This window comes from Budorcas taxicolor, chromosome 14 (genome assembly GCF_023091745.1).
Source record: "Budorcas taxicolor isolate Tak-1 chromosome 14, Takin1.1, whole genome shotgun sequence".
In the NCBI taxonomy this organism is placed as follows: Eukaryota; Metazoa; Chordata; class Mammalia; order Artiodactyla; family Bovidae; genus Budorcas; species Budorcas taxicolor.
The window spans coordinates 5256743-5280760 of record NC_068923.1 but is presented as its reverse complement, the minus strand read 5'-3'; the positions used below and the strand labels follow the sequence as shown (position 1 = coordinate 5280760).

At 42.1% G+C, this 24018-nt stretch overlaps 1 protein-coding gene across 2 annotated transcripts in view; it reads right to left on the bottom strand.

The window, feature by feature from the left end:
* Window positions 1–24018, bottom strand: part of LMBRD1 (LMBR1 domain containing 1) — a 136138-nt gene that overhangs the window by 87407 nt on the left and 24713 nt on the right. For both annotated transcript variants that reach the window (XM_052651685.1, XM_052651686.1), the window contains exon 3: window positions 18711–18771. In XM_052651685.1, coding sequence (XP_052507645.1) covers window positions 18711–18771 — 61 coding nt within the window. The remainder of the gene's footprint in view (window positions 1–18710; window positions 18772–24018) is intronic.

The following is a 24018-nucleotide window of genomic DNA, read 5'->3' as shown; positions in this document are numbered from 1 at the left end:
TGTTAAACAGTAAAGAAGAAAACTAAAAATACATTAATATTTTCATGTGTTTCAGATCAGTTCTAAAGCCAAGTTGGTACTGTGTATTTGTAAATGAAAAAAATGCTATCATGAAACAGAGAAACTGATTCTTTTAAAGTTATACTTCAAACTGATAGCTATTTTCAAAGGAAAATTATTCTTAACTCCAACAGGAATGACACTCTCAAATCCTGACATCTTTATAAAATACATTTTACCTGTAGCAGTTTTTGTTAAAAGATTGCTACTAACAAGTAAAAGATAAACCGACTTTTTGGTTTAATAGTTCCACTAAAATAAAAAAAATATTAAAAAAGAAATTTTAAACCTCACATCTACAGAAATTGGCAGAAATTAAACTCATAAAACAAGTTATTTTTTAAAAATAAAACTAGCAAAAACAAGTGAACAGAAAGCCATCAACTCTCAAAAAGCCAGACAAAAACTGTGGCAAAGAATACATGATAATTCTTAGGATGTTTTAAATACACACAAAGCGAACAACGTATCTTTTGAAAACTGCATTTTTAAACTGTAACTCACATAAGAATTAACTTGGACAAGTCAGGCTTTGGAATTTCTAGACGTTCTTTATTCCTCCCGACTACCAATGAGAAATCTGAGACATAGAATAGCTCAGTCAATACTGTAATAGCATAATTAGTCATTACAAAGCTTTTTGTTTTAGATGGTCAAAGTATTAAGGTATTCTGGGAACTCTAAAAGCCTTCTAAAATTATCCCACTGGCCCAGTTGAAGCAATCTGGGGTCAACACTGCCAGCTGCACACACAACACCCATTTTCCTTTCAGCTCACTCTCTGTTTTGTCTTTCTTCCTTCGACTTTCTGCCTGAATTGTACATATGACAGCTTAGATTCCAGCCACGTCTCTGGTCTCTGTGGTGGCCTCAAGGTGGGAATCAGGTACTAAGGATGGAGAGCAGAGGGAAGCGAGCAGAGGCCCTGCATAATGCTGCTACACCAGCCTGGGTACCTCTCTCCAGTCTTACTTTAAGAGAGACTGAAAAACCATTCCAGCCATTTATTTCCAATCTGTTCACACCAGCATAGAATGTTGCAGGAGAAATGGGGTAACCCAAACATTCACCCCTGAGCTGTCACGTCCTTCGTGGTCCTGTCTGGGAGTGGTCAGTAGATGAAGCTCAGTTAGTCTGTGCCCCTGAACACAGCAGCGTCGTGATGAGTGACCTAGTACAGGTTTGAAACATACTTCCCCTGATAATCAGCAGCCCTTTAATAAACACCAGGCCCTCCAGCTACAATGGGAGGTATCGTTGCCTGATCACTGAATAAAGAGACCAAAATCTGTTGTTGTTCAGTAACACAGTGGTGTGAAAATCTTTGCAACCCCATGGACTGCAGCACGCCAGGCCGCCCTGTCCTTCACCATCTCTTGGAGGTTGCTCAAACTCATGTCCATTGAGTCGGTGATGCCATCCAATCTCATCCTCTATCATCCCCTTTTCCTCCTGCCTTCTGTCTTTCCCAGCATGAGGGTCTTTTCCAATGAGTCAGTTCTTCACATCAGGTGGCCAAAGTATTGGAGCTCCAGCTTCAGCATCAGTCCTTCCAATGAATGTTCAGGACTAATCTCCTTTATGATTGAATGGTTTGATCCCCTTGCAGTCCAAGGGACTCTGAACACCACAACTGTTGGGAGTTTTCTCCAATACTACAGTTCAAAAGCGTCAATTCTTCAGCGCTCAGCCTTCTTTATGGTCCAGTTCTCATATTCATAAATGACTACTGGAAAAACCATAGCTTTCACTAGATAGACCTTTGCTGGCAAAGTAATGTCTCTGCTTTTTAATATGCTGTCTAGGTTGGTCATAGCTTTTCTTCCAAGGAGCAAGCGTTTTTTTAATTTCATGGCTGCAGTCACCATCTACAGTGATTTGGGAGCCCAACAAAATAAAGTCTTTCTCTGTTTCCATTGTTTCCCTATCTATTTGCCATGAAATGATGGGACCAGATGCCATGATCTTAGTTTTCAGAATGTTGAGTTTTAAGCCAGCTTTTTCACTCTTCTCTTTCACTTTCATCAAGAGGCTCTTTAATTCCTCTTTGCTTTCTGCCAGAAGGGTGGTGTCATCTGTTTATCTAATGCTATTGATATTTCTCCCAGCAATCTTAACTCCAGCTTGAGCTTCATTAAGCCTGGCATTTCACATGATGTACTTTGCATAGAAGTTAAATAAGCAGGGTGACAATACACAGCCTTGACGTACTCCTTTCCAAAGTTTGAACCAATCCATTGTTCCTTCTTGATCTGCATGTCAGGTGGTCTGGTATTCCCATCTCTCTCAGAATTTTCCACAGTTTATTGTGATCCATACAGTCAAAGGCTTTGGTATAGTGAATGTAGCAGAATTAGTTTTTCTGGAATTCTGTTGTTTTTTCTATGATCCAACGAATGTTGGCAATTTAACTCTGGTTTCTCTGCCTTTTCTAAATCCAGCTTGAACATCTGGAAGTTCTCAGTTCACATACTGTTGAAGCCTCACTTGGAGAAGTTTGAACATAACTTTGTTAGCATATAACATTAGTGCAATTGTGCGGTAGTTTGAACATTCTTTGGCTCTGCCTTTCTTTGGGATTGGAATGAAAACTAACCTTTTCCAGTCCTAAGGTCACTGCTGAGTTTCTAAATTTGCTGGCGCACTGAGTGCAGCATTTTAACAGCATCATCTTTTAGGATCTGAAACAGCTCACCTGGAATTCCATCACTTCCACTAGCTTTGTAGTGGTGCTTCCTAAGGCCCTCTTGACTTCGCATTGTAGGATGTTTGGCCCTAGGTGAGTGATCACACCACCGTGGTTATCTGGGTCATTGAAATCTCTTTTGTAAAGTTCTTCTGTGTATTCTTGCCACCTCTTCTTAATATCTTCTGCTTCTGTTAGGTCCATACTATTTCTGTCCTTTATTGTGCCCATCTTTGCAAGAAATGTTCCCTTGGTATCTCTAATTTTCTCGAGGAGATTTCGAGCCTTGCCCATTCTATTGTTTTCCTGTATTTCTTTGCATTGTTCACTGAGGAAGGCTTTCTGATCTCTCCTTATTGTTCTTTGGAACTCTGCATTCAGATGGGTACATCTTTCCTTTTCTCCTTTGCTTTTCACTTCTCTTTTCTCAGCTATTTGAAAGGCCTTCTCAGACAATCATTTTGCCTTTTTTGCATCTCTTTTTCTTGGGGATGGTCTTGATCCCTGCCTCCTGTACAATGTCACGAACCTCTGTCCATGGTCCTTCAGGCACTCTATCAGTTCTAACCCCTTGCATCTATTTGTCATTTCCAATGTGTGCCCATTAGGAATTTGATTTAGGCCATACCTGAATGGCCTGGTGTTTTCCCCAGTTTAAGTCTGAATTTGACAATAAGGAGTTCATGATCTGAGCCACAGTCAGCTCCCAGTCTTGTTTTTGCTGCCTGTATAGAGCTTCTCCGTCTTCAGCTGCAGAGAATATAATCAATCTGACTTTGGTGTTGACCATCTGGTGATGTCCACGTGTAGAGTCATGTCTTGTGTTGTTGGAAGAGGGTGTTTGCTATGAGGGTGTGTGCCACTGCATTCTCACGGCAAACTGTTGGCCTTAGCCCTGCTTCATTTTGTACTCCAAGGCCAAACTTGCCTGTTATTGTCAGATATAAACCATGCCTCCTAATTTGATGAAAGGGCTTCTATGGCAGCTCAGTGGTAAACAACTTGTGTGCCAATGCAGAAGCAGCAGCTTCGATCCAAAGGTCAGGGAGATCCTCTGGAGAAGAAGATGGCAAGCTGCTGGAGTATTCTTGCCTGGGAAATCCCATGGACAGAAAGAGTTTGGCAGGCTACAGCCCATGAGGTCTAGAAAGAGTTGGACACAACTTACTGGCTTAGTGATTAACAACATCAATTAACAACAATTCGATGAAACCACTGTTTTCATCCTTGCTGGAAGTATTCCCATATGGCTATAAAGAATTCTAAAACCAGCCAAGTTCAGCTGCAGGGTTTGAAGAGTAACAGTTTTGTGAAAGGGTCACAAGGAATACTAGTACAAACCGCTATGCTCACATCCATTCCCTGGTGACCAGTAACACGTAAACAGATCATGCGAGGAAAGAACCACATGGTAGTGCTAGGTGGTTCACGGCACTCTCTAAACATGGGAAGGGCACCTCTCGATTCAGTTTAGCAAACCAGCAGAATCTTCATATTCAAACCTGATGAGAAAATGATAAAGGAAAATCACAGGCCAGTTTCACCTCTAAATCAAGCTTTAAAAGAATCCTAAACAAGATGGCAACAAATGAAATCTAGCAAAAAAATTAAAAAAACAAACCCAAAAAGCCACCACCATGACCAACCTAGCATTATCCAAGGAATGCAAAGATGGGTTAAGAACAATCTATTCATGTAACACATCACTTAGAAGAATGAAAATATGAAACAAACTTCACATGATTATCTTCCCTGACAAATGCATTCAATTCACCAAACATCTACTGAGTATGTTCCAGGCATCATTCTGGGGTCATGGATCAGAGCTCACATCTTCCCTCCTCTCACACAGCTTACTTCTAGTGGGGAAAAGAAAAGATTTCGAATCACTAAATTAAACTACTCAGAGTACATTAAAAAGAATCTTAAATCAGTAACAAAAACACATCTCAACTGCCAAAGTGTACTTGAACCAGAAAGCTAAAAAAGCCAATAAACGTTAAAAGATATGCAACTTCATTTCCAAATAAGAGAAATGCAGATTAGTGAATGATTACCTCACATTTGCCAAACTGGCAAAAACTACAAATACACGGTGATATCGAAGTGCTGGGTCCAGAACAACTAGAAGGAGTACAGCCTCCTAACAGGACTTAAACTGGTGCATTTAGAAAAATGACGGTGCACTATTTAGGGTGTTGAAGCTGCACATGACTTATGACCCATCGATTCCACTGTATGTATGTATTTTTGCACACACACAACAGGAAACATATACAAACTCATTCACTGTTTGTCCAAATGTCCAGAATGATCACCATGCAGCATATAGTTACACACAATGATAATAAAGTGCATCTTATGCAGTAACATGTGTGATTCCTAGGGACCCGTGACTTGAATGAAAACAAGCAAATAATTCCACATACAGTTCAAAAGTATAAGGATACAGCATGGTAATACTATAAGGCAAGCAAGGAATTAACACAGGCTGAATTTAAACAGTGTTTATTTCTAAGGGATTGGGGAGGAGATGGCATCGGGGAAAGGCACATAGGGGGCTGCAAAACGTTGGCTTCAAATCTCATACCTCGTCTGCTTAATAAATATTCTGCAAGTATAAAAGTATTACGTGTTGAATAAATAACAAAGCTATCAACATTTGCAAAACAGCTGTGGCAGGCAGCCTCTAAAATGGCCAACATCTCTGATACTCATGCCCTGCTTCTGGGTATGGGCTGGACTACACTCACTGCTGATAACAGAGTATGAACAAAGAGGGGGATGAGTGACTAAAAAACGCTGGCTTCCATCTTGCTTGCTCCCATGTTATGAGCTGCCCTATGGAAAGTGCATGTAGCAAAAGCTGACTTTGCTGAACACAGACAGCCCAGGGCTGAGGCCGCCTCTGCCCACGCCCTGGGACACCGCTGTCCCTGCTGACAGCTGCATCTGGACCCCTGACCCACAGGGACGTGAGATAACATCCATCTGCGGTGTTAAACTAAGAAGTTTGGAGGCAATTCGTTACACAAGAGATCATCTGCACCATTGCTGGTAACACAGCAAAGTGATTAAAACATTCCGATGCATGATCTGACAGTACAGAACTTTCAGAATAAAATCATTTATAGGTTCTGACTTAAAATACATCATCTGACATGGTCTGAAGAACAATCGTTTCTCTTAAGGACTATTTTGGTTGGTTGTTTCCTCTCTCAAATTAATTCCAAGGTTTATGCTGCAATGCTATTTTTATAACAAGAAACTGTTAAAATGTTAGATTATACACTCAGGGAAAACGCTAAGCAATTTACAATGTAACGCACAATTGTGTAGGAACTAATGATGACTACACTGTTGACGCCAAAGCTACTTAGAAACATTAGCTGAAATACCAACACATAAAATACACATAAACAGTACATACATAGACATAATGCAGATTAGCGTTACTGACAATTCTTGGAAGCCATGTTGTGTGATACACAAAGAACCACATTCCAGTTTATAAACCTTGGTAATTCATAACTTTTCAGCCTCATTTTTCACATATGATTCTAACTTTAGAAAACGGAAATCATAAAAATGCAAGTCCCCTCAAGTTTTAGGTCATAATAATAGCAGCTGTCCTGCACTAACAGCCTATCATATATCCAGCACTGTGCTATACTCTTCACCTGTATCTGCTCATTAAATATTTCCCCAACAACTTTGTAATAAAACTGACATATCAGAAAATGCACAAATTTTAAGTTCACAATTAAATGGTTTTTAGTAAATGTATACACTTGAGTAACTAGCACTATGATCCATGTTTAGAGCATTTCCATTACCTCAAACAAGCTGCTCTGTGCCATTTGCAATTAACCACACTCCAACTCCTAGTTTGAGGCGAGGACTCATCTGCTTTCTGTCTCCAGAGACTTGACTTTTCTGGACATTTCATACTGAGGTAATCAAACAAGAGGTGGTCTTTTGCATCTGGCTTCTTTTACTAAGCATGGGGCTAAGAGAGTTTTCTTCTTTTTTTCTGTGAAGAGTCAGATCTTATCTCAGCTCTGCAGCCTATACATCACTGTCACACCCACTGAGCTCTGATGTTACAGCATGAAAGTGGCCAGAAAACAGGAATGCCAATTTGCCGACCCCTAACTTACACTGCACACACAGAACACATTTCACTTAAACACTCACTGGTTGCTGGACATGTGGATTCCTTCCAGTTCTGTGCTATTATGAAAAAATGGGGCTGTGGAATTTGCATATATATCTTCGTGTGGACATTACATCCATTTCTCTTGAGCGTATTCCTTGAAGTGTAACTGCTGGATCACATAGTTTAAACTAAAAAATTTAACATTTTCAGTTCAATTCAGTTCAGTCCTGTCCGACTATTTGTGACCCCATGGTCACAAAGCCTGCAGGATGCCAGGCCTCTGTCTCCATCACCAACACCCAGAGCTTGCTCAAACTCATGTCCATTGAGTTGGTGATGCCATCCAACCATCTCATCCTCTGTCGTCCCCTTCTCTTCCTGCTTTCAATCCTTTCCAGCATCAGCGTCTTTTCAAATGAGTCAGTTCTTCTGATCTGGTGACCAAAGTATTGGAGTTTCAGCTTCAACATCAGTCCTTCCAATGAATATTCAGGACTGATTTCCTTTAGGATAGACTAGTTTGGTCTCCCTGCAGTCCAAGGAACTCTCATGAGTCTTCTCCAACACTACAGTTCAAAAGCATCAATTCTTCAGCACTCAGCTTTCTTATGATCCAGCTCTCACATCCAAATGTGACCACTAGAAAAATCACAGTTTTCACTATATGGACCTTTGTCAGCAAAGTAATGTCCGTTTTTTAGTATGCTGTCTAGGTTGGTCATAGCTTTCCTTCCAAGGAGCGTCTTTTAATTTCATGGCTGCAGTCACCATCTACAGTGATTTTAGAGCCCCCCAAAAAATAAAGTCTATGACTGTTTCCCCATCTATTTGCATTGAAGTGATGGGACCTGATGCCATGATCTTCTCTTTGAATGTTGAGTTTTAAGACAGCTTTTTCACTCTCCTCTTTCACATTCATCAAGAGGCTCTTTAGTTCCTCTTCATCTTCTACCATAAGGGTGGTGCCATTTGCATATCTGAGGTTACTGATATTTCTCCCTTCAATCTTGATTCCAGCTCAACTTTTTAGGAAAGTTGAAAACTGCTTTTCAACCCAACACACCATCTGACATTTCCAACAGCAGTGTTTGAACTTTCTAATTTCTCTAGATCTGTCAATACTTGAATAGTATCTGGTTTTTATTACAGCCATTATGAACTGAATGTAGGTCTGCCCCAAAATGCACAGGTTGAAGCCCTAACCTCCAATGTGATGGTATCTGGAGGTGGGACCTTTGGCAAGCAATCAGGATTAGATCAAGTCCTGAGTAGGACTCCATCGCATGATCTGAGTGTTTAGGGTAAAACGAAGAGAGGGCTGGTCTCTGTCTCACTCTCCTTCCCCCAGTCCCCATGTGAGGACACAGCAAGAAGGTAGCCCTCTGCAAGTCAAGAGAGGAACTGAATCTGTTGGCACCATGATCTTATGCTTCCCAGCCTCTACAACAGTGAGAAATACATGTTTAAGTCACCCAGTCTGTGGTATTTTGTTACAGAGCCTGAACTGAGATAATCATTCTAGTGGGTGTGCAGCAGTATCTCACTGGGGATTTAATCTGTTATTTCCATAATGATTAACAATGCCGAACATCTTTTTATGTGCTTACAAGCAATTTAGAAATCATTATTGATGAAAGTATGCTCAAATACTTTGCTAATTTTTAACTGTTTGTCTAATTAGTGATTGGTAAGAATTGGTATTACATTCTGTATACAAGCCTTATATGACATACGATTTGTAAATATTGTGTCTGTGACTCCATTTTTTTACACTGTCTTTTGAAAGGCCACATTTTTGATTTCGATAAAGTAGAATTTATCAAGCTTTCTCTTACTTGCACCTCGTAAATTTTGATGCGCAGTATTTTCATTCTCATTCAGTTCAGGCTGAGGAGGGAAGAAGCGGTTAGAAGGAAGGCAACAGACCGAGTCCGAACTATTACACACCAACCACTGTCCTTACCAGTCTGCAGGCATGAACAGCCCTCTGGTTGATTTCCACAGCACTGAAGTTGTTCTTTCGTCAATTCTGTATTGCTTTTCGGGGAGAGGCTCTGTCAACCTTCTTACTTGGCCATGTGTGAAGTCACAATCTCAGCCAGATCATACACTCTTAATGTGGAAGTACAAATTATCCCTCTCATATACACAGTGCTATGGACCATTTCTGTCTCCCCAAAATTCACACACTGAATCTAACCCCACTGTGTTGGTGTTTGAAGGCAGGAGGTTATCAGGTCATGAGAGTGGCGCCCTCGTGAATGGAATCGGTGCAAGACAGAAGGCACACGAGAGAGCCTGCTCTCTTTGCTGTGTCAGGACACGACAGGAAGACCAGCATCTGCAAACAGGAAGCAAGTCCTCACCAGACTCCACACTGTCAGCACCCTGATCTTAGGTTTCCCAGCTTCCAGAACAGACAGAAATAAATGTCTATTGCTAAGTCACCTAGTCTGCAACGCTTTTGTTACAGCAACCCGAACTGATTAAGACAGTACTAAAAAGTGGTCACGTTATGGATAAATGTTTTGTTTTGTTTGGCCACACCTGCAACTAGTAAGATCTCAGATCCCTGATAAGATCAAACCCAGGGCCATGGTAGTGAAAGCCTGGAATCTTAACCACTAGGCCACCAGGGAAGTCCCAGATTCTGGATAAATTTTTAAAGCCAAGCACAAGAGAATATTATACATATTTGATACAACATGTGAAAAAATAAAGTCAAAGATGGTTTCTGGACTGAAGTAACTCAGTAGTCAAGGCTATGGTTTTTCCAGTACTCATGTATGGATGTGAGAGTTGGACTATAAAGAGCTGAGCACCAATGAATTGATGCTTTTGAACTGTGGTGTTGGAGAAGACTCTTGAGAATCTCTTGGACTGTAAGGAGATCCAACCAGTCTATCCTAAAGGAGATCAGTCCTGAGTGTTCATTGGAAGGACTGATGTTGAAGCTGAAACTCCCATACTCTGGCCACCTGATTCAAAGAGCTGACTCATTTGAAAAGACCCTGAGGCTGGGAAAGATTGGGGGTAGAAGGAGAGGGGGACAACAGAGGATGAGATGGTTGGATGGCATCATCAACTTAATGGACATGAGTCTGAGTAAACTCTGGGAGTTGGTGATGGACAGGGAGGTCTGGCGTGCTGTGGTTCATGGAATCTCAAAGAGTCGGACATGACTAAGCAACTGAATTCATTGAACTCAGTTGCTATTCACTGACCCCCAGGAAATTTATCGAATATTAACAACTTGAGGACCAGCTGTTCTAGAAATGTTAAGTTTGAGATGTGAACTTTTTGGTAGAAACTGTCAAGTGGACCACTGGACACAGATACGAAGTTCAAGAGAGGTGTGCAGAGCAGTGACACCTGCTCAGCACTCACACGTCTCACACTCCTAGCATGGTGCAGAGGCACTGCTCCAACCTCATCACACACGTGAAGAAGCCAGAGAGAAGTGAAGGGACCTCAGGGTACCCCGGCATGATTCACAGATTACACAGCAAGTTCAGAGTAACTGCATAAACTCCTGCTACAAGTGTTCAGCAACTAACCAACCGGGAGAGAGGAAAAGTGTCCTAAAAACTCTCCTGTGTGTGTGCCAAGTCACTTGGGTCATATCCGACTCTTTGCAACCCTGTGGACTGTAGCCCGCCAGGCTCCTTTGACCACAGCATTCTCCAGGCAAGAATCCTGCAGTGGGTTGCCATGCCCTCCTGCAGGGCATCTTCCTGAGCCAACGATGGAACCCATGTCTCTTACGTCTGCTGCATTGGCAGGCAGGGTCTTTACCACTAGTGCCATGCGGGAAACTCTCTTAGATGCTCCAAAAAAGCCTGCCACAGGAACAGTTTTGAAACAGGCTGGAAGGAGGCAGGGCACAGCCTTTAAAAGAATGACATGGCCTGAGAATACAACATAAAACGATTAGAACTAAACAGGTCCAAGATGACAGATGAGTCCGCTTCCACTACACCTTGAGTCTCAGTGTATGCTCACTGCAACCCACCGCAGACCAACTGGCACACCCACAGGCACCGCGACCTTCTAAGGCTGACCAGAGCATTAACACAACTGGGTGGTAGCTCAATCCTGGAAATCTCTGGCCCTTCCCCAAACAGCTAGACTACCCCTCCCAGTACTCATTATCCTAGGAAGCTACCCACCCCTATAAAACACCATCCCACACCCTGGGGCTGCCCTCACCTGCTGAGATGGCACACACGGTCTGTGGAGTGTGTTTCTCGCGAAATAAATCCACTTCTTACCTGTCACTGTGGCTCCCACTGAGTTCTTTCCATGACGAGACACCAAGACCCTGAGTTCTGTTAAGTCCTGAAACCAGGAATATCATGATCTCAACTAGAAGATCATGGGTACAAGCCCCAGTCTTGGTCTTGGTTCGGTTTGAGCCTGGATGTGTGGGTTCAAGTTCAAATCTGAGATGCAAGGTTTCAGTTTGAAACCTTGGTCAATCTTATTCATCCCAGTTCTATAGTTTAATTCACCTAAACTCGCACACTCTTGGCAAACTCTGTTTCCACTGCTGCTGCTGCTGCTAAGTTGCTTCAGCCTTGTCCAACTCTGTGCGACCCCGTAGATGGCAGCCCACCAGGCTCCCCCATCTCTGGGACTCTCCATGCAAGAACACTGGAGTGGGTTGCCATTTCCTTCTTCAATGCATAAAAGTGAGAAGTGAAAGTGAAGTCGCTCAGTCGTGTCTGACTCTTAGCGACCTCATGGACTGCAGCCCACCAGGCTCCTCCGTCCATGGGATTTTCCAGGCAAGAGTACTGGAGTGGGGTGCCATTTCCACTAGAGAATTCCCTAATAGCAAAAAGTGAGACTTTACTAAATAATCTGTGTGGCGTTGTTAGAAAAAGAGCACCCATAAAAGGGAAACAATACAGTGTACATGCACCCACGCCCCACACACATATATGAAAGAGTCTCGCAGCAGCAGCACTGGGAATGGCCAAATACTAAACAAGCCAGCTAGTCACCAACAGGAGCGTGCATAAACCACGGTACACGGCTACAAGGAAGCATTACACAGCAATGGGAATCACCAAGGCACTGACACCTGCAACAACATGGATGACTTTCAAATGTAACACTGAGCACTGAAGAGGCCAAACAGGAAACCACACACAGGATATGATTCAATTTTTATGTACACACACAAAAAACCAGCCCGAAAATCAGCATCAAGAGGAGACAGGGTCGCTAGAAGCAAGTGACAGGACAACTACAGACATGCCAGCACAGCAGCCTTGAACACCCCGGCTCCTGGTTTGAGCTTTCCCTGCGTCTAAACCACCCTGCATTCACAGCAAAATCAAAACATGCATAAAGAAAAATGATTGAGTAAAAGGGAAATTCACTTAAAAGAAGCTAAAGGAAAGTAGATGGTGAAAGAATTAAAACTAATAATTTCAGGAACAGTCACAGAAGGGAGAAAAACATTTATAATTAATTATAATAAATAAAAAGAAAGAATTTCAAGATAAAAATTAATTAGAGGCCAAACAGAACTCAGATAAAAGGCTAAGCATATACAGAGGAGTTAAAAGATAAGAGGCTCAAATGTGACACTAAAACAGAACTGAGAGCCAAAGACTCAGGCAAGAGAAGCTTTAAAAGAAAACATCAAAGAAATCTGAAGGCAAAGATGAATAACCAAAAATATTCAAAAGGAAAAGAAAACTGAGTTAACGTTTCTGGGGTGGGCACAACATCCTCGGATGAGACAGTCTTCTTCTGAGTACAAGGTCACCACGAGTACAGGTTAAAGGGGCAGAAGTAGGCAATTCACCAGCTTCCCAGGTGGCACTAGTGGTAAATAACCTGCCTGACAATCAGGAGACATAAGAGACGGAGGTTCAATCCCTGGGTCAGGAAGATCCCCTGGAGGAGGGCATGGCAACCCACTCCAGTATCCTTGCCTGGAAAATTCCATGGACAGAGGAGCCTGGTGGGCTACAGTCCACAGGGTTGCAAAGAGTCACACATGACTGAAGTGACTAAACATGCATGCATGCACACACACATGCACAAGCTATTCTACCCTCCCAGCCTTCTGTGAGCTCCAGGAAGCTGTCTTTGTAGGCAGCTTCAGTTAACACAGCCTGGTAACAACCAATCAAGAGCTGAGGTATCTGCAGCAGGATTCACTTCCACAAAGTTTCCAGAAAAAAACACCCAAAGTTCTATTAATACAACAGAAGTTTCTTTAAAAATGTGGTTTCAAGACCTCAGGATCAGCACAGATCAGAAGGGTATCCACACATAAAATCATCTTCATGACAATGTTAAGATGCTATTTCTCTTTCCACTAGCAGTTACTACATTCTTCATCCCCTAGCACTCACCAGCGTGGGGCACTTGTAATCAGGAAAGTACCCTTAAGCAGAAATACTTCTGAGATGTCCACCCATGAGTGCTCATCTGTTTCAAGTTCTGTTTAAGGAAGTACATATCCAGCATTCTTGTGAGAACCACTCGTGCTATTTCAGCTGTGAGCTACACCAGGCACTTTTTCTCAAATGGTATCATTTTTGCTTGAAAGAACAAAGGACAGAAAAGCAATCGTAATCCAGATTGGAGTACTAGGTGACTCTTTCAGAAATGAACAAAGTGAACCTGTCACTTCAAAGAAAGCAAGTAACAGTATTTGTTAGTGATAAAACTTGAGGTTTCAAGAGAGAATCAGAAATTTTGGGGAAACTTGAAACCAGCACCTCAAGCCTTCCATCCCTCCCATACATAAGTGCTTTTCTGATAATAAGAGTGGTGATGGTAACAGAATGCCAACGTAAATCAGAGTCTCTTTGGATGTAATCTAGTATTCTGTTATTATTTAAAAGGCCTCCAGGTGATGTTTGAAGCTGCCCCAGAGGTTCCATGCTAAGCATTCCCATAGGTAACAAACATCCTCAGAAGAGTTTATTATAAGACAGCTCACTTAAAGGTAAGCAGCTCCAGCTTACATTATAATAATATTATAATAATGCCCACTCTGGACTAATCATTCACTAACAAGGTGATCTGTAACATCCTGAGGTATCAATTTCTTCACCAGTAAAGTGTAGAAAATACCTCCACAAAATGACTTTCCTGAAGATCAACGAAAACGTTGAATGGGAAAGCGTTGCACAATACCTGGCAAGGTCAGGCAACGAAAATGTGTTGGTATGTTAGGAGAGATTAGATGAACTACAGAATCTCACAGAAGGGAACAGATAAAATAGCGCTTTGGATTCTCTGGAGTCTGTGTGGCACTCAGGGTGCAGGAGAAGAGAAGTAATGGGCAGTTAGGTACTATCGAGCATTTCTAGGAAAACAGCTGGGCTTGAGGACAGTTACCATCTCAGAAGCTATGATTCTTAGCTGTAGGTCATCATCCTAGTCAAAGAGCTACCAATCATATCTAAAATGGAATTAAGTAACTTTATGAAAACAACCAATTAAATTCTCTTGCTTCAATTTCACAGTCATCAGGAAATCTATTTTTTTCATAATTTGGCTTCTCATGCAAAATTCTTTCCTAGATCAGTGACTCTCCTATCCCAAAGTAGTCTCTCACTACAATCCAAATTATACAGAGAATCAAACCCTAAATCCCTAAGTCATCTTATTTATAAAGATTAATTTTTCCCCATGCATTTAAAGCGACATTAGAGACATACTATCCTTAGGAGGATTAAGAAAAATTATCACAAATCATTTTCTGTGGACTTAATTCTCTCTATAAAACAAACTGGAAAGATTGCTGAATTAACACTCCAGTGTAGAAGTCTTTGTACCCTTGACTATGATGGACCAACCCAGTAGCCTCGAGGTTCAATGATAAGATAGGGTTCATAAACCTGGACTGCACCTAGATGAAATTGGGCTTATCTTGTTACATTTTACAGCACAAATGCAGTTTAGTGTCACAAAGAAACAGGCCCCACCCACAGAACTGTTTTGATGAGGGGATTTATATCCTGTCAAACTAGAATCAAGATTGCCAGGAGAAATCTCAACAACCTATGATATTCAGATGACACCAAAATGGCAACCCACTTCAGTATTCCTGCCTAGAGAATCCCAGGGATAGAGGAGTTTGGTGGGCTGACATCTATGAGGTCACAAAGAGTTGGACACAACTGAAGCAACTTAAGAGCAGCAGCACCCTTATGACAGAAAGCAAAGAGGAACTAAAAAGCCTCTTGAAGGTGAAAGAGAAGAGTGAAAAAAGCTGGCTTAACACTCAACATTCAGAAAACTAAGATCATGTCATCCAGTCCCATTCAGTTCAGTTCAGTCCAGTCGCTCAGTCGTGTCCGACTCTTTGCAACCCCATGAATCACAGCACACCAGGCCTCCCTGTCCATCACCAACTCCCGGAATTCACTCAGATTCACGTCCATCAAGTCAGTGATGCCATCCAGCCATCTCATCCTCTGACGTCCCCTTCTCCTCCTGCCCCCAATCCCTCCTTTGACGCTCCAGCATCAAAGTCTTTTCCAATGAGTCAACTCTTCACATGAGGTGGCCAAAGTACTGGAGTTTCAGCTTTAGCATCATTCCTTCCAAAGAAATCCCAGGGCTGATCTCCTTGCAGTCCAAGGGACTCTCAAGAGTCTTCTCCAACACCACACTTCAAAAGCATCAATTCTTTGGTGCTCAGCCTTCTTCACAGTCCAACTCTCACATCCATACATGACCACAGGAAAAACCATAGCCTTGACTAGACGGACCTTCGTTGGCAAAGTAATGTCTCTGCTTTTGAATATATTATCAAGGTTGGTCATAACTTTTCTTTCAAGGAGTAAGTGTCTTTTAATTTCATGGATGGAATCATCATCTGCAGTGATTTTGGAGCCCAAAAAAATAAAGTCTGACACTGTTTCCTGTTTTCCCATCTATTTCCCATAAAGTGATGGGACCAGATGCCATGATCTTCGTTTTCTGAATGTTGAGCTTTAAGCCAACTTGTTCACTCTCCACTTTCACTTTCATCACGAGGCTTTTTAGTTCCTCTTCACTTTCTGCAATAAGGGTGGTGTCATCTGCATATCTGAGGTTATTGATATTTCTCCTGGCAATCTTGATTCCAGCTTGTCTTTCTTCCAGCCCAGCGTTTCTCATGATGTACTCCGCACAGAAGTTAAATAAACAGGGTGACAATATATAGCCTTGTTGTACTCCTTTTCCTATTTGGAACCAGTCTCTTGTTCCATGTCCAGTTCTAACTGCTGCTTCCTGACCTGCATACAGATTTCTCAAGAGGCAGGTCAGGTGGTCTGGTATTCCCATCTCTTTCAGAATTTTCCATAGTTTATTATGATCCACACAGTCAAAGGCTTTGGTATAGTCAATAAAGCAGAAATAGAAGTTTTTCTGGAACTCTCTTGCTTTTTCCATGATCCAGCGGATGTTGGCAATTTGATCTCTGGTTCCTCTGCCTTTTCTAAAACCAGCTTGAACATCCGAAGTTCACGGTTCACATATTGCTGAAGTCTGGCTTGGAGAATTTTGAGCATTACTTTACTAGTATGTGAGATGAGTGCAATTGTGTGGTAGTTTGAGCATTCTTTGGCATTGCCTTTCTTTGGGACTGGAATGAAAACTGACCTTTTCCAGTCCTGTGGCCACTGCTGAGTTTTCCAAATTTGCTGGCATATTGAGTGCAGCACTTTCACAGCATCATCTTTCAGGATTTGAAAGAGCTCAACTGGAATTCCATCACCTCTACTCTCTTTGTTCGTAGTGATGCTTTCTAAGGCCCACTTGACTTCACATTCCAGGATGTCTGGCTCTAGATGAGTGATCACACCATTGTGATTGTCCGGGTCGTGAAGATCTTTTTTGTACAGTTCCGTGTATTCTTGCCACCTCTTCTTAATATCTTCTGCTTCTGTTAGGTCCATACCATTTCTGTCCTTTATCGAGCCCATCTTTGCATGAAATGTTCCCTTGGTATCTCTAATTTTCTTGAAGAGATCTCTAGACTTTCCATGGCAAATAGATGGGGAAACAGTGGAAACAGTGTCTGACTTTATTTTCTTGGGCTCCAAAATCACTGCAGATGGTTACTGCAAGCCATGAGATTAAAAGATGCTTGCTCCTTGAAAGAAAAGCCATGACAAACCTAGACTATGTATTAAAAAACAGAGATATCACTTTGCTGACAAGGGTCCATATAGTCACAGTTTTTCCAGTAGTCATGTATGGATGTGAGAGTTGGACCATAAAGAAGGCTGAGCACCGAAAAATTGATGCTTTAGAATTGTGGTGCTAAAGAAGACTCTTGAGAGTACCTTGGACTTCAAGGAGATCAAACCAGTCCATCCTAAAGGAAATCAATCCCGAATATTCACTAGAAGGACTGATGCTGAAGCTGAAAATCCAATTCTTTGGCCACCTGATGCAAAGAACTGACTCACTGAAAAAGACCCTGATGCTGAGAAAGATTGAAGGCAGGAGGAGAAGGGGACAACAGAGGATGAGATGGCTGCATGGCATCACCAACTCAATGGACATGAGTTTGAGCAAAACTCTGGGAGATAGTGAAGGACAGGGAAGCCTGGTGTGCTACAGTCCATGGGGTGGCAAAGAGTCGGACACAACTGAAAGACTGAACATGCATACAGTAAATCTGTAACGAAAAGCAATAGTCTGCTTAATATATAGCATTTCAAAAGTTTTCACTTACTAGGTCAAATATAAATTTTATGATACATATTTAGTGTATTCATAAGAATTAATGAATTCTTTATTAAAACACCATAAAAATATTTCTAAAATCTACACCAAAGAAATAGAATTTCATAGGTCCTGCAGATTTTAGATCGGTAAGAGACAAAGTTAAGAGCCAAAGCAGCTAAATTAAGATCCAATGACATCTTTGAAAAACTCATCCTATCAACAGAAACTTCTACAGGTGTTTTTTCAGTGTCCTACAAAAATTTTTTTCAACCTCTTGATTCACTGTTGACCAAAAAAAAAAAGGATATCCCTTTTCTAATTCAGCACTTAAACATTGTTAAAAAGCACATTTATATGTTTTCAAAGAAAAAACTTGGGAAGCATGTAAGTGGTTATTATAAATAGCTTCCCTACCCCAACACTATGGAAGGAAGAGAGGAAACAGAGGAGTGAGGGCCCAGATCACCATGCTGTGCTGTGCTTAGTCACTCAGTCGCACGGGACTCTTCGCAACCCCATGGACTGCAGCCCGCCAGGCTCCTCTGTCCATGGGGATCCTCCAGGCATGAATACTGGACTGGGTAGCCGAAATCCCTTCTCCAGGGGATCTTCCCGACCAAGAAATCGGACTGGGGTCTCCTTCACCGCAGGTGGATTCTTAACCAGCTGAGCTACCAGGGAAGCCCCTAATCCCCCATGACTCCCAGATTAATAGGCTCTGTAGAGTATAAAAAAGGTGATGCTGAAAACTCCCAGACAGTACACTCTACTACTGCCAATACTTAGAAGAAATTTCTGGAACACAGATACTCAAAATCAACACTTCAAGTGGGAAAGTGGTAAGGAAGGTGAGCAAACAATGGTATCAGAGGCAGAGAGCTGAGACTTAACGTGACTAAACCGCTACAGAGAAGGGCGGCAGGTGAACCTCAATGAAGCAAAGTGTCTTACAGAAGCTTCCAGGTGACTAGGTGAATTCTATACTACTTATTTCTGGTGCTGAAACAGTCATCTCAAACGCAACCTCAAAATTTAAAGTTTATATGTAGCTTTATTCTACACTTTGGTGAGCAGCCCAGACAGGAAATGAAATGGAAATTTACTCACTATAGTAACCATACAGTACAGTGTCCTCGATCTGTCTGCTGACGTTTGCATTGGCCCAGTCCTAGGAGAAACAGGAACAACAGAAATATTAATGAAACATCTAATTGCTTAACAGTTATACTTAAGTCTTAATATGATCGAGTATCACTTTAAAATGTATCATTGACACCGACAGGTATGGTCTGCACCTTCAAGAAGTGAGGGACAGATGAGTAAAAAGACAACTGTATTAGCAGGTAAATGTGAGCAAGCGTGAGCAGGTGGTTCTGAGGAAGTTCATGAGATGGAAGTCGACTGACTGTCAGAGGTGGCTTCCCAGGGCAACCAAACAGGATCTGAAAAACACCGTGGGAAGGAGGGAAGACAGTGAAGGCACATACATGGAGAGTCTGAAAAACCTGTAAAGAAGCAAAATATAGACTCACTAGAGCTTCTGGAAAGGGAAGAGAAACCAGGTGAGCAAGGGAGAGGAGGAGGCAGGTATGAGGCCTTCTGAGTCACCTTAAGTGCGCTGGCCTCTGTCCGGAGGGCAAGGGGAAGCAGTGGTACACTGCTATACAGAGTGACAGGTACAATGCGTAACTTGGAGAGAAGATATTCAGCATAATATACATTTTTTAAATACCTAAAAGAAAAGTAAATTAAACTCCTTTGCATTCAACCCAATTATTTTTTAATTAGTAATTTTAGAAAATTAGTTCAAGTTAATCTCAAATTTTTAAAAAACTACATTAATTAATTAGAACTGAGGTATAATACCAAGTCTTTTTGAGTACCCTAATTTTACGCATATAAAAAATTAAACCTGGAGAGTCTATGTGACTTGCTATTAAGTAACAAGGTTCATTTTAGTATTCAGGTCAATTCTGTTCCATCAACACTTTAAGAATCCCACTTACAAGTCTTTTAAGGCAGAGTAGGAACATTCAATTATCCTAAAATAATTCAGGTTTTTCTTTTTTTTTTCCTTTTTCACTTATAAACACCTACAACAAGGATCTATAAATTTCTAATTGAGAAATGTCTAAAAGAACAAAAGTGTGGAAAACTCAAATTTAGCACTACAGACACAAACCCTGGCACACAGTGCACAATAAAAATACTATTTCTTCAACAGCAATGAAGACTGTGAAAAACTTAAGAATACACTAAACTTTAAAATTATGTTACCTGAATAAAGAAACAAGTAACTACAGAATACGAAGAAGATCCAACTGAAAAGTCAGCATTTCCACATGAAAAGGCTGTAAATACCAAATCCATGAAACCATAAACTGCCAATCAAAATCCCAACAGCAGGGACAATGCTCTGGCTTGGTGGTTCTAAAAGTCATCTGGAAAACATACAGTCAAAGAGCTAAGAAAATTTTTGTAAAAGACCAACAAGGAGAAATTTAGCCAATTACTAAACTTTATTAATAAAGCATGAAAATCTATTATTAATATCATAGTGACCTTCCATTTACCTAAATGGCAAGATTTAAACATTAAAAATATCCAGCAATGGTAAACGTGGAGGAAAAGCCATCTACACATAGTAATTAGTAAGACAGTCCATGATATAAATCATTTTTGCTGGAATCTGTCCTAAAATGATTCACACAAATCAGGACAGATATCTTGCACAGGGATGTTTTGAAACACGTAGTCCTTCCCAGTGAACAACCTTAAGACCTCTCGAGGGATGCCTGGCAGCTCGCAAGCCCAGACCGTGCCCCCCTTCCCCCCCCCACCCCTCCCAAAGCAGGAGGCTGTCCTCCCCTCAGTCACTCACAGGACCATGGGCCCAGAGACACGGGGTGCCCAGCCCCTGCGGCGTCCAGGGCCGCAGACAGCGCGTATTCCAGCTCGTGTAGGGGGCACCCATGTCCACGGTGCCAATCTACCCGAGGGTACTCTTCCGCCTGCCCTGCAGAGGCGCCTCTGCTGAAGCACCCACACTACGGGAAAGCTCACCACTTCACAGAATGGGAAGCGTGTAAGAACGTGTGGACCTGCTGACCCTTATTCCCAGAAGTTACAGCCTCCACCAATCAATGCTGATTGATCTTTCTCCACCCGACAATATTCAGGGTGGTCCGATGGTTAAGAATCTGCTTTGCCATGCAGGGGACATGGGTTCAATCCCTGATCAGGGAACTAAGATCCGACATGCCTCCAGGCAAGTAAGGCCATGTGCCACAACTAGAAAGTCTGTGCACCCCAACAAAAAGATCAATAAACAATAGGATAATGTTTAAAATGCTAAAAAAAAAAAAGAAACCACAAAAAATGAGGCAATCTAATCACCTGGGGAGAAACAATAAAATGTATTGTTGTACATTTATAATGTGGAATACCATATGGACATTAAAACCTCTAAAATGTATATAAACTGGTATATATGGATATCCATGAACTACTTCTGAATGGGGGTAAACAGAACAAGTTGCAATCAATAACACTCACAATCTTTGACTAAAAAATCTAATCAAAGAAACACCAAATATATACTACAGAAAAATAAAAATAAAGTTAAGCAGTGCTTACTGCACAAGACTGGTAAAAGCACTGTGGTAAATTCTAACCAATGATGAGAAATTTTTTCTTCAGGTATCCAAATGAATGAACACAACCAAAACTTCAGCTCCCAAAAGCTGTGTTTCTTAAGTGGTTGTTTATATATCAAAACAAATTTTTAAAGATTTTTGAAACTTGAAGATTTTTTGAAACAGAGGATAATTACAGCTATTCCTCTGCAAGATTCCAACCAATGAGGTACTCATGTACCCACTGACAGTCACATGAAAGTTAAACTTAAAAACTGAAGAAGACAATAACCTCAGAAGACACAAGTAGAAAGACTGAGGTAATGTAAAATCAATGGGCTTCCCTGGTAAAGAATCCGCCTGCTAATACAGGAGACCCACGTTAGATCCTTGGGTTGGGAAGATCCCCTGGAGGAGGAAATGACAACCACTCCAGTATTCTTACCTGGGAAATCCCATGGATGGAGGGGCCTGGTGGGCTACAGTCCATGGGGTCACAAGAGTCAGACTTAGCACTAAACAACAACAATTTAAACTCAAAGGTTCACTGACATTTAGTGTCTTTTACCCTCAAGGGTTCTTTTGTTTAACCAAATCTTGCAGCAGTTACAGAATATTACTGTTACTATTTTAAAGCAAAAATATGTGTAAAATATACAACATCACTCAGGTACTATTTGTATATTTGGCTTTTATATACAATCTTGCCTCCAAGGTATCTGATTCACTGTCAAAAGAGCTCAGTTTATGAAACTTACTTCTACATTTTGAAAATTGCTTAGTTATACCCTGATACATTTTACAAACTTCTGCCTTCCAAAGTAGAGACCAAAAAAAAAAACTTCAGAAGACCCAAAGGAATGTGAGAGAAACAAGAACTAATACTAAGTAGAGAAAACACAAGAAGAACATTTTAGAAAAAAGGAAAAGGAGATACAGTCCATGAAACGAAAAGGTAGTGATTTGTATACATAAAGCTCCCTTTTCCATCCTTCCAGGAGACCTTTTGAAATGCCCAGTCCAACCCAAAGCTACACTTAAGTACCCTTAACTTTAGCAGATAACCTCCCTTTAGACCTATGGCTCTCACTCATGGATGACTCTGTCCCCGAGAGGACATCTGGCAATGTCTTGGAGACAGCGGGGCTGGGGAGGGGGCTGGGGGAGGGACAGCATGCTACTGGCATCTGAAGGTGGAGGTTAGAGTCTGCTAAACGTCTGCAACACACAGGACTGCCCCTTACAGGAATGAAGCACTCAGCACAGAAGCCAACGCTTAAGAAACCCGGACTTGAGGACCAAAACCAAGAGTTACTCAGTTCAGTCCCAAATTGAGACCCCATTCCACCTGTACTCAAACACTAGCGCTTCCTTCTGCCGAGTGCCCATGCTATTTACAGCCAAGCCTTTCATGCTGAGGCCCTCAACCCTCTGCTTCTGTTAAGGACACAACACTGGGCCTGCAACCATACCCTCCCCTGACAAACACCTCTCCCACTCTACTGATCCTACAGTGTATGCACTCCAGTAGTTTCCATCAAACACCACAGTTACCACAAATAAAAACATCCCTCCCTCTACCCACTTCCTACTCCCCTGGAGGACGGAGCGTCCTGAAAAGCTGCCAGCATCCCGTCACTGCTGCCTCACCTTCCTGCCCACTTAGCTCACTCCCACCTGACCACCCACTGCTCCACAGAGATTACTCTTCACCAAAGGCGAGGGGTCACTCCCCTGCCGCTCTCCCTCCACTTCTCAGGATTGCTCTTGAAGCACATCCACTGAGAAGGGCCCCTCTTCCATTTTCCTTCCCCCCTCCCAGGCTGCTGCCCCGCCCCATGGGTGGCCTCCACATAATAATACAGCTCTGCCATCCCTGGCTCAGCCCTAGTGTCAAGCCTTTTCTGACCACTCACTCTCCCCAGCTATGGGTCTGTCCACAGTTCTAAATACCATCCACAGGCTGATGACTTCCAGACACCACAAAGCTTTCCCTGGAGCTTAACTCGTCACTTGACTGCACCACCTAAATATATATGATAGGCACTTGGAAGGTAACCTGTCCAGAATGCAGCTCCTTTTCTTACATCCCCTCAGCAGAGACATTACTTTGCCAGCAAAGGTCCGTATAGTCAAGGCTATGGTTTTTCCGGTAGTCATGTATGGATGTGAGAGTTGGACTATAAAGAAAGCTGAGTGCGCAGAAGAATTTATGCTTTTCAACTGTGGTGTTGGAGAAGACTCTTGAGAATCCCTTGGACAGCAAGGAGATCCAACCAGTCCATCCTAAAGGATATCAGTCCTGACTATTCATTGGAAGGACTGATGCTGAAGCTCAAACTCCAATACTTTGGCCACCTGATGCAAAGAACTGACTCATAAGAAAAGACCCTGATGCTGGGAAAGATTGAAGGCAGGAGGAGAAGGGGACGGCAGAGGATGAGATGGTTGGATGGCATCACTGACTCGATGGACATGAGTTTGAGCAAGCTCCAGGATTTGTTGATAGACAGGGAGGCCTGGTGTGTTGCAGTCCTTGGTGTTGCAAGGAATCAGACACGACTGAGCCACTGAACTGAACTCACTTGCCCATGTGCACACACAGGACTTATTATTATTCCTCAGGCATCCCTATTTCTCTAAAGTGTCCTAGGCATCACTGCTTCAGATTTCTTTTTCCTTCACCTCCGTATCTAATCCATCAGCAAAGCCATGCAGTCTACCTCCAAAATACATGCTGACTTTAATCACTTTTCTTCACCAACACCACTCTAATCCCA